Raw genomic sequence first — 19159 nt, 5'->3', positions numbered from 1 at the left:
AAGTACAGTATTAAATCATGAGTATCTTCAGAGTCATGAACTGAAATAATATGACAAGCAAGAAAATGGAAGCTTAGCACTAGTGGGAAACAATATTTTCTTAGTGAAGGATCTATTGCATTCATGCCAAGATGAAGGATTTGACAAGTTAATGTCTTTTTTAACTTTTCTGCAGTTCAAAACCTTTCCATACTCTAAATTAGTGTCCACTGGAAAGTCAACATTGGTACAATCTTCACATATTTAAACAGTTTCCTTTCATTCAAGGGTGCAGGTCAAAACATGAGTAGGGTGTTTCCTGGGTTATGAATTGCACTGAGCACTGGATCTCCACTGACAGAGGCATCTATATATTTGTGATATATAGGGCTGCTCTCCTCATCCAGGGTCCAGGCAATTCTCCTTTGAATACAGTTATAATATGCATTTAATATGCACCACTGGGACATGATGAAAAATTATAATGGTAACAGTACTTATGTACCATGTACCTTACAGCTAATCCTCACAACTCTATGTAGCTACCGTTTCATAGATAAGGAAATAAGGAGAATATAAGGAAAAGTCAAGAAACTTACCTAAGGCCACAACAGCCGATAAATGATAGGGCCTGGAATGTGAACCCAGGCAACCTGACTCTAGGCCCCAGGATCTTAATCCTTACACTACGGCTCTATTACAAAACATGATCCTAGTCCTCAAGAAGCTCAGTCTAGTGAGAGGGGCAAGGAGAGCAGCAATATTTAATGGTACTTATCATGACAAGAACTGCTCTGGCAAAGACAAAACTCAAGTCCCCTCACCTGGACTTCGACATTCTCAAATCTGCAACTACCCATTTATAGATGGCCTCTGAGAGTGGATTACTATTACAGAGAGATCACTTCTTCAGTTAAAATGTGGGTTAATTCTTAACGTTTAGCTCCCAGCGAAAACTTATTTCTCAGTTCATAAGACACCTACTTCACTGTCGGGTCTACTGACCTCATTTTCAAAGCAGCAAGTATTTTTACAAATATTTATTCTTAAATCCTGATACAGAAAATACAGTGATTGTTTTTCAATTCATATTATAAAACCTGAGTAAATGTGCTATGGTAAATTTTTATATAAGCTATGAAGAAAGGCAGCTCTTACTGAAAATAACTTTGTGGGGTGGTGGTGATAGGGTTACTTAGGAAATAGTAAACTCTGAATAGAAAAGCCCATGGACAATACAATAACAGGAAGAGCAGATCTGTTGATAGGTCAAATGTTAGGTTTAAAAATATTACAGTCTATGCTCTTCTGAAATATTAGTTAGGGGAAAAATCCACACAGAGAATATAAGGTCAAATAATTATTGAGTTCTTTTACTCAATAAAATGTATTTTGTTATCTCTTTAAGAGAACAGATGCTTTGGAGAACAAAACTGATGAAAACAAAACTGCAAAAGAAAAAGGGATTTAAAGTCTAGAAAGATGGGTGTGGAAGGGAGCCAATATCCAAGCAAAGAAAAGCTAATATGGCAGCTGCTTGAATTTAGTAAAGGATAGGAAAAATGGCAGAAGACCAAAAAGCAGAAATAAAAAATAAAATTCAGACTCTCACCAAATAGCTGTTCAAAATGTAGACAGGAAAAAAATATTGCAGAATTTGTACAAAAGAAAACATTACAACATAAGCCTCTAAAGTTTGCCTCTACAGCTTTTTTTTAATGAGGGAGAAGTTTGGTAGGTGTACTGTTCTTTGATAAACACACCACATACCAGAAAAATCACCTCACCAAAAGCGTTGTCTGTAAATCACTCTCTTAATCCTAAAAGAGCTTTATTTTATACAAATCATCTGCAGTTCTCTGTAGACTGTCCTAAACAATACCTCAGAGCTCTTGGATCTCAGCCCCGAGGATGGCCTATTCAGCAGAAAGTCTGGTCAGCCTGCTGAAGCTATTTTCTTCAGCGTGTCAAGGCTACAGTAATCTGCTAGAAAACAAGCTGTCCACCCCTTGTAGATTTCAGTCTCTGATTCAGCAAATGATTATAAATTATACTCAAAGCTAAAAGCCAAAGAATAGGAAAAAAAAACATAAAAGAAAGTTCTAGAATGTGTAGGATTTTGGCATCTCATCATTTCATGCTCTTTAAAAAGAGTTTTCATTTAAAAATACACGTAGAAATTAGTCTCTTGAAAATGCTATTTCAAGATAAATAATTTCCCTGTCATCATCTGAATAAAGCCATTTTTAACCCCAGGAAGAAAACATGTGTATACTTCTAATTCTTAGAAATCTAGCAATACACAATGAGATGGGAAGAAGAGAAAGCCTGCACTCCACAGACAACATCACAGGTTCAGTGACAGTCCTGTGACCGTTAAGTGCAAGGCACAGTCCTGCCTTAGAGGCAAGAGATGATGAAGGGCCAGTGAAATAGAGGATGTAGCCCACTCTAGAGCAACCGTGCTTCCCTCCTGCTGTGGGGACTGCCAGACCAGGCCTCATCTTGATCACCAGGCATTTTCTGTCTTTCACACTCTAGGCATCAAACATGGCTTTGAGGCATATGGTAGTTTCCTCTACACACTGGCAGGGAGAGATTTTGAAAAAATAGTACATATATACGTAGACAATATTTTCTACATCAATAATTAACTACAAAAATATACTATACAAAAAAAAAATTTATGCCAGTGTGGTGGCACATGCTTGTAGTCCCAGCTACTCAGGAGGCTGATGGGGGAGGGTCGCTTGATCTCAAAAGTTTGAGGCCAGCCTGGGCAACACAGCAAGACCCTATCTCTAAAAAAAAAAAAACTTTTTTTAATGTATTAAAACCCATCAGTAAATTCTTAACTCTTTAAACCCTACACCCTCAAGTTTCAAGTTGTTTTTCTGGTGCCAATTTATACGGCAATGAAATTAAGTAGGACAAGGTAATTTTAAATCCCATTTTACAATTTTAAAAACTTAGTTAATATATGTACAAGTGTTTTGGGAAAATTCTATATTTATATAAAGGAGTAGTTAATAGAGTTAAGCGGCTAAACATACACATAAACCTAACTTTGAGAGCAGCATCCCTTTAAGGAAAATGTTTACAAAAGTTCAAAGTGATGAACTTAGATGGTCCACTGAACAAGTCAGCCAAAAGTGCACAACTGTGCAAATAAGGTTTTATATTGACATTCAAAGCTCCCAGAGATGCTTCCTTCTTATCTGGCCAAAGTTGTAGAGCTCTGGTACAATGCAAACACATTCTTACAGATGCTGAATTCAACAGCACAGGAGGAACCACTAGAAAGGCTGCAGAGATTAACTGAAAGGAAGGAAGGAAGCAGCTCATGGAGACTAATCTCTATAGCATGGAGAAAAACCCAAGGCATGGAAAATTCTATTACAATTAATCCAACCTTTACCTTTATATCATAACACATATCATACCAACAACACATCAGCTGCCAAAAGAAAGAAACCACAGAGAGTAATACAATCGATGATTCTGGCATCAGAAACCAGCTGCAAGACAACCAAAACCCAGCAAACCACACTTTATCATTCAGAGACTTATAAATTATATGTGATGATATAACTAAGAAGGGAAATGTGAAAGCATGTTCTAGAGCCAATGTTTAACTATGCATTGTTTTAAAAAATATCACAAACTTAAACACAATCTTTTCTTGTCCCTGAATTAAAACTATACTTTAAGTAGCCGTACATATTAGGACCATCTCATCCACTGAAACATAAACAATCCTTAGGGATGGAACAGCAGCTGCAGCTTAATTGGATGGAGCAATGCTAACAAAGAGTTTAGAACTAAGTTAAAAATAGAATAGGTACCCAATTGAGACCGCAGGGGAAAATTCTGAGAGATAGATCATGCTGATTATCCAAACAGCATAATTTGGCTTCCTCCCAAAGTCTAATACACTCTTACGCTTACCAAAAAAGGGGCACTGCATTTTCAGTACAAATGCTTGGGACCATACTTTCACATCTCATTTGAAATATTAGACCCCTAAATTTACAATTCTCTCTTAGCGTTTGCTTGATAGAAATCGGGACATACACTATATTAATTCCTGAACGCCCAGTGTTTTTAGAAAAGTTTCAAGGATCTTTTCACTATAACTTTCATTTTAATTACCTGAACCAAAATGTTCGGGTAAAGATCCATTAAATACAATCTATATTATTAAAAAATGTAAGGGAAAAGTTTCTCAAATGTTAGAGTTAGAGGCCATCTGGTTTAACTTTGTCATATAAAACCGAGGAAATTATGGTTTAGAGAAGTTAACAACTTGCCTAACACTAAATAATATCTGGTTTTTGAAAATTTAACTCAAAATTACCAATATTTAAGCCTAGATGGCATGTATGGTCACCCTAGGGAGAAACGATGAGGAGACAGATTATAATTATAATATTTCAGCCCAGGATCATTACCTTTAGAGGACAACACTTTAAGTACCAACACTAACACTATCCCAATGCTATGTGATGTGTCTATGATTACTGTGATCTGCAATACACAAGCTTCAGAGCAGAATTTCTTACCCAAAAAATCCAGACTGAATAGACTTACTCAGTAACTGTTCTATCTTTATATAGTCCCTAAAACACCTCTCAGTGCTTTTAGAAGACAAATTATGCAGTTCTTCCTTTACAGTTTTAAATCTAGGACACCATCAAGTAACCTTAAGAGAATAAGAAAGCAGCCACAATATAGTGGTGAGAAAATAAGTCCCAGTTCCGCACCTACTAGCTCTGTGATCCTGTGATATCCAAGGTCACAAAGCTATGCGATTAAAATGAAGATATTTCTACTATCCTTTCAGAATTCTTAGGGGGATTAAATACAATTTATATATATATGTGTGTGTATGTATATATATATAGTTACTTTGTAACTATAGAGCACCGAACAAATCTATTAAGAATTTTTAAAAAAATAATCATTTTATAGTTATAATTTTAATAGTAATCATAGATAGACTATTGATAGTTATGTATGTTAACTAAAATATCATGTGCACAGCAATTTACTGAATAATATATATTACCTCACCAAGTCTGAGATGAACCCTTGAAGTTCCTGTTTCCCTTTTATTGTTTAGGCAACCAAGGCTTAGGGAGGCTGCCTTGTCTGAGGTCAACCAGTAAGGGGAACAGCTGACTCTACCCCAGAGCTTTCTGACTTCATATCCAGAGTCCTGTCAAATAACACATACCCTTATTTCATTCAATCCGTGAATAAAAGTTTCTATATTTTGAGGATGATCAAGTACTGCTTTAGCACAATATAGATGAAAAAGTTAAAATGAACATATTTAAAGATAATACTAATAAGGTTTAATAATATGAAAAATGGTGTTTTCAGAAACCAAGTATTATCAGTAAACCTTTATTTGGGTTCTTAACAAGTTACTCTCTCATTCGTTTGATTCTTTTCATGTTTAAGATTTACAAAGAACAGCCCTATTGCCAGCATGTTTCAGCTAGGCCAACAATTTTGTCTCTTAAACTGAACTCCTTGGAGGATATGCTCTGGCAAAGCTGTTATCTTTATGAGTCCAAGGCAGGTAACATCGACAACATCACGCCCATTAAAAGCTAAGTTTGGCCAGGCATAGTGGCTCATGACTAATCCCAGCACTTTGAGAGGCCAAGGCAGGTGGATAGGTTGAGCTCAGGAGTTCGAGACCAGGCTGGGCAACATGCAAAACCCCATCTCTACAAAAAATACAAAAATTAGCCAGGCTTGGTGGCTTGCACCTATGGTCCCAGCTACTCGGGAGGCTGAGGTGGGAGGACTGCTTGAGCCCAGGAGGTCAAGGCTGCAGTGAGTCAAGATCACCCCACTGCACTCCAGCCTGGGTGACAGAGTGAGACCATGTGTCAAAAAAAAAAAAAAAAAAGCAGAGTCTATGGAGTCAGGCCATCTTTCAGTTCCTATCTAATTACTAGTCATATAACCTTAGGCTGGTTACCTAACTTCCCCAGGTCTCAGTTGCCTTTTCTATAAAGGGGAAAAGACACTATCTACCTTGAAGGAGGATTAAACTGGTTTTCCTACCTGGTGAGGCAAATCAGTCTTCTTACTTTACAGTCACAGTTACGTGTCTGTTAGGCTGTCTGCTTTTGGCCAGGAGTAAGTCTAGTTGGCTTCCTCATGTTCTGGCTTGTTCTGATCTTTCATTGCTCTCCGATGGGGACCAACTTATTAGAACAAGGAAATAGGAAGGGAATCCTCTGCTTGCTTGCTACAACTCTGGGCAGCAGACAGTGACACACCTGTAAGCTAACACTTCTAAAGACAGACATTTTCAGCACAACAGTTCCTAATCATAAACCCCTAGAATCCTTTATGTTTTCCAACCATTTAAGGACAAAGTACAATCTCTGCCATATAAACAAACTAATCATAAGTTTCTAATCATAAGCCCCTGGAATCCCTAATATTTTCCATCCATTTAAGGACAAACTGCAATCTTTGCCATGTAAACAAACCAATAAACAAAAAGCAGAAATAAAACTGTAGAATCAAGTCTAGAAGGCTTCAATTACAAGGTCTGATAAAGAATATAACTCCAACTCATTTACTTTGACAAGAATATGATGATGGTACTCTCTTACTCCTCATCTTCAGGGAATGAAGAGATAAATGAAGCTTATATTAATTTTATATTACCAATTTTAATCACTTTTGGAAACAACAACAGCAACACAAACCCCTTGTTAAGTATTCCAAGTACCGGGACTTATGTTTAAGTATGCAGAACGAAGCAGCAACTCAGGATCTGAAATAATGTTAGATGAGGGATCGCAATGTTGGGTGATCCTTCACTTGAAATCTGAATTCCAATGAAAATTTATTCTTAGATCCCATGTAACTTATTAACAGTTGTAGACAAATGCTCATGAGGACCCAAGGGAAAAGTGCAATAGTCTGTTCAATTTATTATGGAGCTAACATGATAAAAATGGCACAACAGACATCAAATTATTGAATGCTTTAAGTCTTTGTTTTGTCCTTCAAGTGCTTCAGGTCACCTAAATAAAGACTAGGATTTCTGGCAATTTTCCACCAAAGTGAAGGAAAGTCCATTTCACAAAGTAAGGGCAAAATAAAACTTAAGCAATCCTACATCCTTTCACCCCATTAGATTTTTTTGAAATATTATCGGTCTGGGAATTCCCCAAATCCAAAATCACACAGTAGGTATATGGGTAGAACAGGTGCTCATAAAACCAACATTGTCGGCCTTGGCGGGGGTCAGTTCTCATTAATGTGAGATGCGTTGCAGTCAAATTTGGCCTTGCAGATACAAAGCCCTGCCTTCTTATGTGTGTATAAACAACATGCCCAATTCTTCTTAGCTCACGTGACCCCTCTGGAATCATCTACCTGGCAATATCTATCAGATCTGCTTGGTTCCTACTGCATAGGCTACTCCTCTGGCACTCTATCTTTGCCTGCTCTGGTCACCCTTTGCCTAAATGAACCTCTAGGTCTGACTCCTCCTGGACAGGCCCAGTCTCTTGCCAACTACATGTGACAGACTATAGAGTTGAAGACACACAACCACAAATTTGTGGTTCTCAATTCGAAGCTTATAGAATAGTTATTTCCCTTTTTAAATTCAAGTTCAGCTCTTGGGGTATTTAATGTAAAAACAATACAGAGTCAATCTGCTATTCATTCATTTGATAAACATTTTTTGAACACCTGCTAAGAGCCAGGCATTGTTCCAGGGGTTGTGGATACATCAGTGAACATTCAAACAAAAATCTCTGCTCTCACAGAGCTTATGTTACAGTGTGTGTGTTTGAGGGGTAGAGGGAAAGGCAATATATAATGAATACAATAAAAAGGTAAATTATATATCTCATATGTTAGAAGATAAGTGCTATAGAAAAAATACTACAAGGTAGGAGTGCTGGGGGGTGGGGAGGGGGTGCTGCAATTTTAATGAGGTAAAAGAGTTACAAGAAATGACACCTATCCTTCAGTTCTTTAATACTACACAGCTCTTTGGTCTAGTCGGATTGCAAACTCTGTGAAGGTAGGCATGAAATGAGATTCGTCTTTGCTTTCTTGGTACCTGGAAAACAAATGGACCTTAAATAGCTGCTGGAAAAACAAATGCATGCATTCTGTTATTTTTCCAAAGCAATGCTATTTGTAGTAAATGGCACAGATTTACGAGACAGCTGGTTAGGAAATGAGTGTACTATTCGGCATTGAAAAAACAGCATACCTTGGAATCAAATCCTTTCAATTCCACTTCATGGTACTCAAAACAACAATCCTACCGCTTTTTCCCTACTAGAGTTCTGTGGGGACAAGATCCCAAGGAAAATTCATATCACTCTCCCATACTGCTCTTGCAAAGTAAAAATATCCATCAATCAACTTCAAGTGGGAGATATTCTACCTTTTTAAACCAATAGACAAGATAACAGATGAGGCATGGGATCAACGTGGTGAAGACAGTAGTGTTAGAGGCTCTTGAGGACACAGAGAAGACAAAAATGAAACAGAATATAAAGCATAACCACCTTTATCAAGGCTCTCTATGATGCTTACTCCTGCCTCCCCCCAGCTCCTCCTCCCACTGAAGCCACAGGATAGGCATGGTTCCTTGTCCCACTCAATAATTTTTTGTCTTCTTGAAGCTTGTTACTGTGGTAGCTTTCTGAGTTGCAAATGTCAGCTGATAAGTCTACAAAATAATGTCATTATAAATCATCAGTCCTTCTTCCTGTTGTGGTACTCACACTCTGACACTCGTATGTAATCATGCACATTATTCATTGACTTTCTGAAGAAACATTAATGAAAGCCTACTGTGTGCCTGACCCAGCTTTAAGTGCTTGGGGTTCAGAAGCGAACAAGGACAAAGCCCTTGCCACCAAGGAGATATTTTTCAAGTGGAGTTAGACAATAAATAGATAAATACATAATATAATGTCAGTTGACAATGAGTACTATGAAGGAATATAGCAAGGTAAAGGAATAGAGAGTGATGGAGGTTTGTATGTGGGTGTGCATGCCACTTTAGAGAAGGCGGATGGGTAAGCAGCCGCTAAGATGGTGCCAAGGATCCCCACCTCCTGGTATTCAGACCCTCATGTACTCCTCTCAAGTGTGGGCTGGACTTACTGACTCATGTCTAACCAACAGAATAGAGCAGAGGCAATGGAATGCCACTTCTGAGAGTAGGGCATAAAAAGACTGGCTTCTGTCTTGCGTTCTATCTAACTCTGTTTTCCTGGCTCTGGCAGGAAGCCAGCTGCCATGGCATGTAGCAGCCCCATATGAGTGAGCTTGTGGGCAAATCCTCTCCCATGCAATCCTCAAGACTGCAGCCTGGATGACATCTTGACTACAGCCTTGTCAGAGACCCTGAGTCAAAATCACCCAGCTAAGCTCCACGCAGATTCTTGACCCACAGAAACTGAGATGTATTTGTTGCTTTCAGCCACTAAGTTTTGGGATAATCTATTATGCAGCAATGGACTAATACCCAGTCAAGGATGGTCTCTCTGAGCAAACGACTTTGGAAATGGACAGGCCATGTGAAGATTTAGGGGAAGAGAGGTTCAGGAAGTAAAGGGCAAGTGCCAAGGCCCTGAAATGGCAATGTTGGGCTTATATGAATAAAAGAAGTGAGAAGGCCAGCATGGCAGAGTCACAGGTGATGCTTTGGGTAGACAGCAGGGTGGGGGAGGCGGGCAGCTCATGCAAGCCAGCCAGGAGGGCTCCTATGGATAACATGACACAACCTGTACTATGAAGACCATAAATTTAACTCCCACTAACTGACTTGAACAACAACCATATATATCAATAGCAATAGCTAATGTTTGAGTATTTAAGTGTACTAGAAATTGTGCTAAGTGTTTTATTTCATTTATTTCTCACAATAGCCCTATGAAGTAGGTGTTACTATTAGCCTAATTTTATAGGTATGAAACTGAGGCTCAGAAAGGTTACATCACTTGCCCACATTCATAAGATAGGAAGTGTGGAGCCAACAGGCCCTCTGACTTCAGAGTCCCTACCCTTCGCCTCTACACAACACTGCCTTGAAAGAGGTCAGCAGAGAAAGTCTCTTCCACCCATGAAAAAAACAAAAAACAAAAATTGTAACCCCAAGCTGTTGTTTAAGCCAACTAGTTCAATCTCTGTGTACTTAGATGCTCCAGGCTGTTGGATTTTCTCTTGGAGTCCTTTTAATAAAATTGGTGGGGGCATTATTCATAATTTTTTTGAGGTTTGACTCCAGTCAGGAAGGTAAAACTTAGAAAAGCACCAAGGTAGCTTTTGTTTTTGAGATATGCTAAGTGCCTTGCACAATGAACAGGGAATATACTGAGAAACAGTACTAGATAAAAAAAAATCAGGCTGGCTATTCCAGCACTTTGGGAGCCCGAGGCGGGTGGATCACGAGGTCAGGAGTTCAAGACCAGCCTGTCCAATATGGTGAAACCCCGTCTCTACTAAAAAATACAAAAATTAGCCAGGCCTGGTGGCGGGTGCCTGTAGTCCCAGCTACACAGGAGGCTGAGGCAGGAGAATCTCTTGAACCCAGGAGGCGGAGGTTGCAGTAAGCCAAGATTGCGCCACTGCACTCCAGCCTGGGCAACAGAGTGAGACTCCATCTCAAAAAAATAAATAAATAAATAAAGTCTTTTTAATGCAGTTTTTACAATCAACTGACCTAGATTGAGCCCTGGCTTCCTACCAATAGTCCAGATACCTGGCACCAAGCCAGGTACCCATGTGCTACAGAACTTGCTTTTCCTTCTGCTTAACCTTTATCTTAAAGCTTAAGGATGATTATGAATGTTCCATCAGAATCTTAATTTCTTTTTAAAAAGAGGAGAAACACAATTTGTCTGCGACTTTTCTCTATATCCTATTAATAAAAATGCTATTTTATAGTATTTTTCTTAAAAGCTATGGGTTTAACAGACTGATAACCTTCCATACAGGGGTCCTCAAATCATATTACAGACTGAAGAAAACAAAAAAATACACAGGCTACTAAGGTTTTTTGTTTCAAAGTTTTCACATGAAGGAATATAAACCAACCCAGCTTGCTCAACATCAATGATATTACAATAATAACATTAATAGCTAACATTGATTGAGAGTATGCTTTATGGTTCAGGTACTGTCCTAAGCACTTTGAATATTATCTAAATTAACACTTGTAACATCCCTATATGGTATTATTGTTATCCCAATTTACAGAAGAAACTCAGGCACAAAGAGATCAAACAGTATGTCCAAGGTCACATGGCTAACATCTAGAGCCAGGATCAAAACCCAGGCATTGTGAGTCCAACAGCTCTAAATTCCAATGTTATACTGCCTAAGTTTGCTATGCCTATGCTTACTGAAAAGATACCCAAGATTCCACACATATCAATTTCTATTCCTAAGGAAGGTCTATTTTGGCTGGGCACAGTGGCTCACACCTATAATCCTAGCACTTTGGGAGGCTGAGATGGGACGATCACTTGAGTCCAGGAGTTCAAGACCAGCCTGGGCAACATAGTGAGACTGTCTCCACACAAAAAAAACCAAAAACAAACAATTAGCCAGGCATGGTGGCACATGCCTGTAGTCTCAGCTGCTCAGGAGGCTGAGGTAGGAGGACTGCTTGAGCCTGGGAGGTCAAGGCTGCAGCGAGTTGAGATTGCACCACTGCATTCCAGCCTTGGTAACAGTGCGACTGTCTCAAAAAAAGAATTAAAAAGTTCAATTAAAATAAGCCCCTCCAATATACATACATGTATCAGCCAATCGAAAATAACTCCAATATCCTACATATCCTCCTTCCCACAGAGTAGTCCAATATTCTTTACTATAATTGTTAGGTAAATACATATACAGATTAAAAACAGATGATATAAATTTAGGCACTAATAAAAGTCACAAACACAAGGCTGAAATATACAATTTATTCCTCTAGAAAGGTTCATAATTTTGCTTTCATTGCTGAATAATCTAAGCTCAGGTTTTTAAAAAAATTCTGGGCTCATTCTCTTTTATCCTTGGTCTCTCTCTTCTTGTATTTCTCTGCTCAAATGTTACCTCCTCAGAAAGGCCTTCCTTAACTATTCAGTGTTTTCTCCTTGTCATTATTAGTTTACTACCTGAAATTAAATTTGTTTGCATGTTTCTTTATTGTCTAACTCTGCCATCAGAAAATAAACTGCATGTGGGCCAACTTGTTCACTGCCGTATCCTGGCCCCTAAACTGTGCCTCCATATAGTATGTGCTCAATATTTACAGAGCCAATTAATGAAAACATTCCCTGTAAAGCAAGCAGCTTGGTGAGTGCAGACCGTAAGAGCCAGGCTGTTCACTGCCCTGATCGCCTCTTCTCAACTATCAATTTTCACATCTGTAGCCCTGGATTCATATCCTTGTAAAATACATGAATTCTTCTGATATGGGTCGGGGAAGGAGGTAAGGGTGGTTGCACCCACTAACTCCCACTAGTAAGGACAGGCTGGAGAGAAGAAATGATAAATCCTGCCTTACTGGTTTTTGGTTGTGAGGGAATGGTAGGATAAACAAAGGGGTAAATGAACCTGGATATGGGGCCTTTGGGGTCATCTACAACTCTTCTATTACCCCTCTATAGAATCTGTCTCCAAGTTACTTTTTTTGTTTAAGCATTTTTTTTTGTATCCATCCTTTTATCTCCTCTCTTACAAGTATGCCCTCCTTACATTATACCTGGACTATTACAAATGTCCCCAGCTCACTGCTGTCTTCCAGTTTCCTTCCACTCACCCATTCTGCACACAGGCATGGGACAAAAAAAAAAAAAAAAAAAAAAAAAAAACTAAAACTTTACGGCAGTTCTAGCTCAAGAATCTTTAACAGCTCTCTTACACTGGAAAAAAGGAAACCATTTATTCCTGTTATTAATAATAAGCCGCCAATTCTTATTTGCCATCTTCACTGGCCAACAGAATGAGTGCTCATGAAAGAATCGATGTTTCAGCAGTGCCTTTCACCCATCCCATTCTGAATTCATCACATAATACTCCACACTGCACATTCGGGCACTTCATTGTCAATACAATTGGTTTTCTTTTTCATGTGTACAGCTCTTGTCTGCCTTCTCCAAAACCACAGAAGGGTTTTCAGGACAGACTCATAGTGTCTTATTTCCACCATTTCTCAGGACTGTGCTACTATTAGGTACATACTTACTGTATAGTTATATAATTAGAGATCTAATAATCCAAGTTTAAGAATAATTTCATCATGAGAAAAAAAAAAAAAAACCAGACCCACGCAGTAACTGTACCAGGATAGTTTATAAAGCAGGAAAAGAAAATAGCAACATTAAGAATTTGAGCAAGAAAAGGCTGGGTTTGGGGGTCTTAATAAGTACTTGAAAGCAGATGGGTAGATTTGGGTAAACTTCCTAAGAGCCCAGTTTAAAGGTTGTTACAAAGAATGACTCTAAATTACGCTAACCAAAAAGATGACTTTTGTCTAGTGATCTGGAGACCATCTAAAATCTGAATAACGTGTTTAAGGGAAACTAAAAGAAGGGTGGGGAGTGGTAGGCCACGGAACTTGATATGCTTTCCTATCTCTTGAGATGCAAGACACTCTTTGGGTCAGTACTGAAGAGACCACTTTGTAGACACCTTTCCATCTCTCGAGATTCTGTGTGAACCTGTGCATTATGCCAACTAATTAGAGTACTTAGATGTTACAGCTATATGCAATTTGTAAATAATTAGCTTGTAAAGTACTTTGAAAATAGAAAGTACCAGCAAGTACTCAGAATTACTATATGTTAAAAGCCTTTGGTATATATTTAATAATCAGCTTTTTAAAAGTCACAGTACTTTACAGCTGAAGAGAATTTCTGATCTTGAATCACTGGCATGAGTTTATTTAGAATGAAATGCTATTGGAGTGCAAATCAGATGCGGATTAACTTTTCACAGGATATATAAGATTCACATTCATCTCCCTAGTCCTTTTTGGACCAACTCAGCTTTCCCTCAGGTCCCTACAGACTTTATGCAGATTCCTTTCACATATACAAGACTCTTGGTTAACCTGCCTGCCCCATTCTCAGTTTCTTCCCTCCACCCAACTGCCTTCTGCAGGTGTTTTGTATGAACCCGTGAGTTTATGGTCACCCTAAAGACATTCAAGACTGCATGCTACGTGATCAGTCTAAATTCTTTTAGGTGCAATGAAGTCGTGATGTGGTGAGCGGTCGCCTCTGGCTGTGTTTCCCACTGTACTTCATCTATCATCAGTCTGTACCTTGATGTCCACTAATTAAACTTTGTTTTCATCTCCTGACAGGCCTTGGTTTAGAGGAATTAAACTCCAGGTAAGTCATTCTGTTTACTATCCCCACAGGCAAAGTTTTGGGAGAGGAAAAAAGTTTTTAATCCTTTTCCACATCCTTTTTGAGCTTCCTTTTATCTTCAAAGGCTAATGCCCTTAAACAAACATTGACTTTCCAGAATTTCTTACTATTACCATAAGAGAATATGCTGTATCCTTGCCCTATGACATCCCTGCTCCCGCCTAAACTCACCTCTTCCAACGTCTTCATGTGATTCTTTTATTGGAAAACCAAACTAAGCCATTCCTCTGTATAATGAGTGGTAATGTTTACTCTTCTTAGGCAGTAAACTAATGCTGTTACTGCCTAGTGACCTCCATGTTAACTCCAGGTGACATTTTTCTATTCCCTATTTGAAACCCTTGGCTTCCACACCCTATTTTTGCACTTTCCTACCATCACATTGACCCAAACTTACAAATACTCTTATCTTTAACTCTTCTTTGACCCAAACTTTAAATACTGAAGTTGCCTAGGGCTTTGTTCTGGGCCCATTTCTTTGTCACCCTCTATTATTTTTTTTTTTAAATCAATTTATGTCATCTTTATGGCAAGGACTCATAAAATTTGTCTCCAGCTTAGATCTCTTCCACGATCTCCAACTCACATAGCCACTGCTTACAACGTTCACAAATGAAACTTTTGACTCCTATCATCTTTTCCACCTCCCAATCTATTTTCCATTTTAAGCTTCCCAATTTCAGTAATTGGCCCCAAAGCTAGGCAGTAGTCATCTTTGATTCTTCATCTTCCACAATTCCTGAAGTGTACCAATTCTGTGCCAATTCAGTTCTAAAATATACCTCAAACCTACCTTCTCTTCTCCATCACTAGCTTCTACCCTTCCAGGCCACTTCAACTCTTTATAGTGTCTCTCTCTGCTTCTACTCCAGCCTCCCTATAATTCATCTCCCCCCACTCTGTAATCAAAGTAATGAAGATGTCATTCCCACTGTACCTAAAATCCAAAATCCCTACTACCCCAACTCTTCCTCCCACGGACTCCAGAGGACAGGCCCTTCTCGTCTACTGTGCTACAAAAACATGCAAATCTTTGTTCAATATCTTCAGTTCCTCATGCCACCAGTTTTCTGCTTTAGGACCTTTGCACATGCTATACCCCCAGAGTGCATTTTCTCTCCTCTTTGCACAGCCAGCTCTCTCCCTTCCTGTAATCTCTAGAACACCTTTCCTAACTTCCGTGCCTAAAGTAGATTCCTTTCTCATGTTTTCTATCTTGACCCTAAATTTGCTGCTTTTACAGAATTACAAGTTTTTAATTTTATATATATTTTTGAGACAAGGTCTCCCTCTGTCACCCAGGCTGGAGTGCAGTGGTGTGATCATGGCTCATTGCAGCCTGAACCTCCTAGGTTCAAGATATTCTCTTGCCTCAGCTTCCCAAGTAGCTGGGACTACAGGCATGTGTCACCATGCCTGGCTACCTTTTTTATTTTTTTGTAGAGACAGGGACTCCCTATGTTGCCCAGGCTTGTCTCAAACTCCTGGGCTCAAGTGATCCTCCCACCTTGGCTTCCCAGGTGTGAGCCACCATGCCGAGCCTCACAATTTTTTTTTTAAGGGGCTCTTATAACACATGCTTTATGAGAACAGGACTTACTCTGTCTCATCCACTATAACTATGTATCTATCCCCAAGGCCTGGAACATACTAGTACTCAAAAATATGGATATATCTTTAAAGAAGTTGACTGAGTGTAGGAAATGTAGGCTCTATGGCAGGCTAGTGTAAGAGGTCAGGTTTGAGGGACTGAAAAGCTGCATGCCATAACTACTTACATGAATTCATAGAGTATTTACTAAGTGTCCACTACCTGTCAGGTGTTCCAGGTACCAGAATCATGTTGACCTCCAAGTTGGTTTAGTGGGTAAACAAGATAAGCACTACCAATAGCATAGTAAATGCCAAGGCCAGGAAACACAGGGTGTAATGAAAGCACAAAGAAGTACCCAAACTAGGCTGAGAGGCCTGACACATAAGCTTTGACTTAAGAGTATGGCAGGAGTAAGACTGGCCCAGGAAGAGGGGATAGATAAACAAGGCCCCAAAGCACAGAGCACTGCCGGGTGGGGTATGTGTTTTCCAAAACAGTCATTTCCCCTATATGGAATTTTCCTTCTCCTTGGCTTTACCTTCTCTCAAATAGGGCTTCTTCTACATTACCCTAGGCTATACCTACTTAAGGACTGAAAATGTTTTCTAGTCATCCCAATTTTCTCCTTCTGTAATATAATCAAAACATCTTACCTTACTTAGATCATGACTAAATATATCCCAAAATTCAAGCAGTAAACTGCTATCTTTCCTGTAAATGCCTCAAAGATGGAGCCTTACTCCCTAAAACTCTCATGTAAAACCAGAATTCTCACACTTCTTCCAAATTATTCCCACCCTTGCCCAGTCTACCAATCACAGCAAATGATGCAATTCTTTAAAAGCCAAAAAGTTTAGCAAGAAGCCAAGTCCCCACCCCAATCTTCTTTCCTTCTGTTTTTAAACTAACAACAATCTAACTGGGGTCATGGTTTTTGTCTCTTCCCTTACCCCCACCACTCCAACTACAGACATGGATATATACTCCTTTTAATTCCCATGATCACAGTTCTTGTCTAGGCCTCTGATATTCTCAGTTTCCTCATTTTCAATGCTGGCTTAATTAGAAAAAAAGTCATCCTCAAGGACCATTTGGTTGCATGGAACAGAAACCAGTCAAACTAGTTTAAATAAAAGAGGGAATTTATTAGAAGAATACAGAGGTTCTTGCAGAGATTCCAACAGCTGCAAGGGGTCAACAGCTAGAATCACGCCTTTCTGAAGGACAGAGTATGCTGTAACCACAAACTTCTAATTCTGGGTTCTGCACCATCAGGAAGAGAATATCCTACAGGACAGTTCTCCTTGTATACTGCATAAAGGACTAGAATGTGGATTCATTTCTGCTTGCTTTTTGATCCTTATAGTCCTTTATGCTGGCCTCAAACTTGTCAAGCACATGTTGGCAGACATTCATGAGCTCATTCAGGCCTCTCTGAAATGGCTCAACAGCTGGAAGGGTACCTCGAGTCTGAATGCGTAAATTAATTTTGCTCTCTGAAGGATGGGTCGTAGTGTAACCACAAAATTCCACTTCCGGGTTCTTCATGATCATGTAACGTAGAGAATTTCCTAGGGTATGGTCTTCCTCGTGCAATACAAATGTCACACAGTGTCTATCTGTTCCAGCTGCCTGGACCATTTCCAGGGCTGTCTTCCTCTCGCCTTCAGCCATTGAGGTCTTCAATCCAGATATTTTTCTACACACATATTTTTTATAAAAATGAGATCATACTGAATATTGTTTTGTAACTAGCTTTTTCTCATTTACTATATCACATTGCAACACATTATTATTAATCTACTCCAGCTACACAGAATTATTCGCCTCTCATTTTCCTGCCTCCACAAACTCTATGAATAAATATTTAATTTATTGCCTCCAGTTTTTCCCTGCTCCATTTGACCATCCACACTGGCCACAAGGGGAGTTTTCTTAGAAAAACACAAACTTAAGTGTTTGCAAAAATATTTTTTGGTAGAGTCACAAGCAAGGGATAGGATTAGAATAGGACTGGTCCTGCTAGAGGATGAAAAGGGGGTTGAAAGGCATAGAAATCCCGATTGCTCTAGTATAAAAATACAGGATACAGATGATCAATGTGCAGGCCCAACTACGGCTTCCATTTTGCAAGAGAAGGAAACTAGAATGGAAGGTTCAGGAGTCAAGCAGCAGGGAGAAAAAGAGCTCAGCGCACAGAGTGGCTTTAGGAGCAGTCTGCACATAGAAAAGAAGGTGAGCCGTAGTTACAGGGACAGAGGCACGAGTACCGTCCTCAGGAGCAGAGGCCCGGGGCGTGATTTTTACACACTGCTGTTGTAACGGGGGTGGGCAGTTCGGATACTTAACTCTGGTCTCCCAACTTGTCTTCCCTCCTTGATAGCTAGTGTACCTCTCAGCCTCTCAACTGAAACACATTCATGTCTCCTCCCCACTTCTCTCTCCATGCTTCTTCTCTGCGCCCCGAGTTAGGCCCCGGCTGCCAGGCCAGGCAGCGTGCCCCTCGGCCACCCGCTCCCCTTGGGCGCGGCCCGCTCCGCCCGCCTCCTCCTCGGCCGTTACCTCTCCAGCTCCTGATCCTCTTCCATCGCTGGGGCGGTTTCCGGATCCTCAGGTGGTGCTGGCGGATCGGGGGCTCTGTCCCATAGCGCGAGGCGCGGAGGCGAAGCAGGAAGGAAGGACCGACCGACGGAAGGCGCGGAGGACGGAAGGAGGGAGGAGGAGCCGCAGCGGCGCGGCAGGGCCCAGCCGCGGGGCGGGGCATGAGGCTCCGCCCCCAGGCCCCGCCCCGACGCGGGGTGAGCGGTGGCTCGCGGCCCCGCGGCTCACCTGGACGACCACGCGAGGCCACTCGCGGCGGGGGGGGCAGGGGGCGGGGCCAGCGCCGCCTTACCCCGAGGCCCAGACAGGCCTGCGGGCGCCCCGGCTCAACTCTGGTACCTTTCCCCAGGTGATGGCGAAGGGGCGCGGCCTTACCTGCCGCCCCCAAATCACTTCCCTTTCCAGTGGCAAGTCCGAAAGCGGCCCGACTTCCCAACTGGGGCGGTGTTGACCCAGGATGGCCCTTCCTGGGACCCCGGCCCTCCCGGGCCTTTTGTGGGACGACAGGCTTAAACTGTAGTCGGTCAACACACCTTGAAGGGGGGGG

The 19159-nt window shown here is 40.5% G+C and overlaps 2 protein-coding genes across 2 annotated transcripts in view; both read right to left on the bottom strand.

The window, feature by feature from the left end:
- Positions 1-18836, bottom strand: part of LOC104001796 (RNA polymerase I subunit D) — a 45626-nt gene extending 26790 nt beyond the window's left edge. Inside the window, exon 1 of the mRNA XM_009426781.5 lies at positions 18574-18836. Coding sequence (XP_009425056.1) covers positions 18574-18599 — 26 coding nt within the window. The 5' untranslated portion in view covers positions 18600-18836. The remainder of the gene's footprint in view (positions 1-18573) is intronic.
- On the bottom strand, positions 17136-18707 carry POLR1D (RNA polymerase I and III subunit D). Its single transcript, XM_003952374.4, has 2 exons — positions 18574-18707; positions 17136-17710 (listed from the first exon to the last, which is right to left on the bottom strand). Exons 1-2 carry the CDS (start codon positions 18597-18599, stop codon positions 17335-17337), a joined length of 402 nt encoding a protein of 133 aa, XP_003952423.1. The 5' UTR covers positions 18600-18707; the 3' UTR covers positions 17136-17334.
- Positions 18837-19159: the final 323 nt, after the last annotated feature.

Source organism: Pan troglodytes, chromosome 14 (assembly GCF_028858775.2).
Source record: "Pan troglodytes isolate AG18354 chromosome 14, NHGRI_mPanTro3-v2.0_pri, whole genome shotgun sequence".
Classification (NCBI taxonomy): Eukaryota; Metazoa; Chordata; class Mammalia; order Primates; family Hominidae; genus Pan; species Pan troglodytes.
The sequence above is the reverse complement of the archived record's forward strand: the minus strand, read 5'-3'. Positions and strand labels throughout refer to the sequence as shown.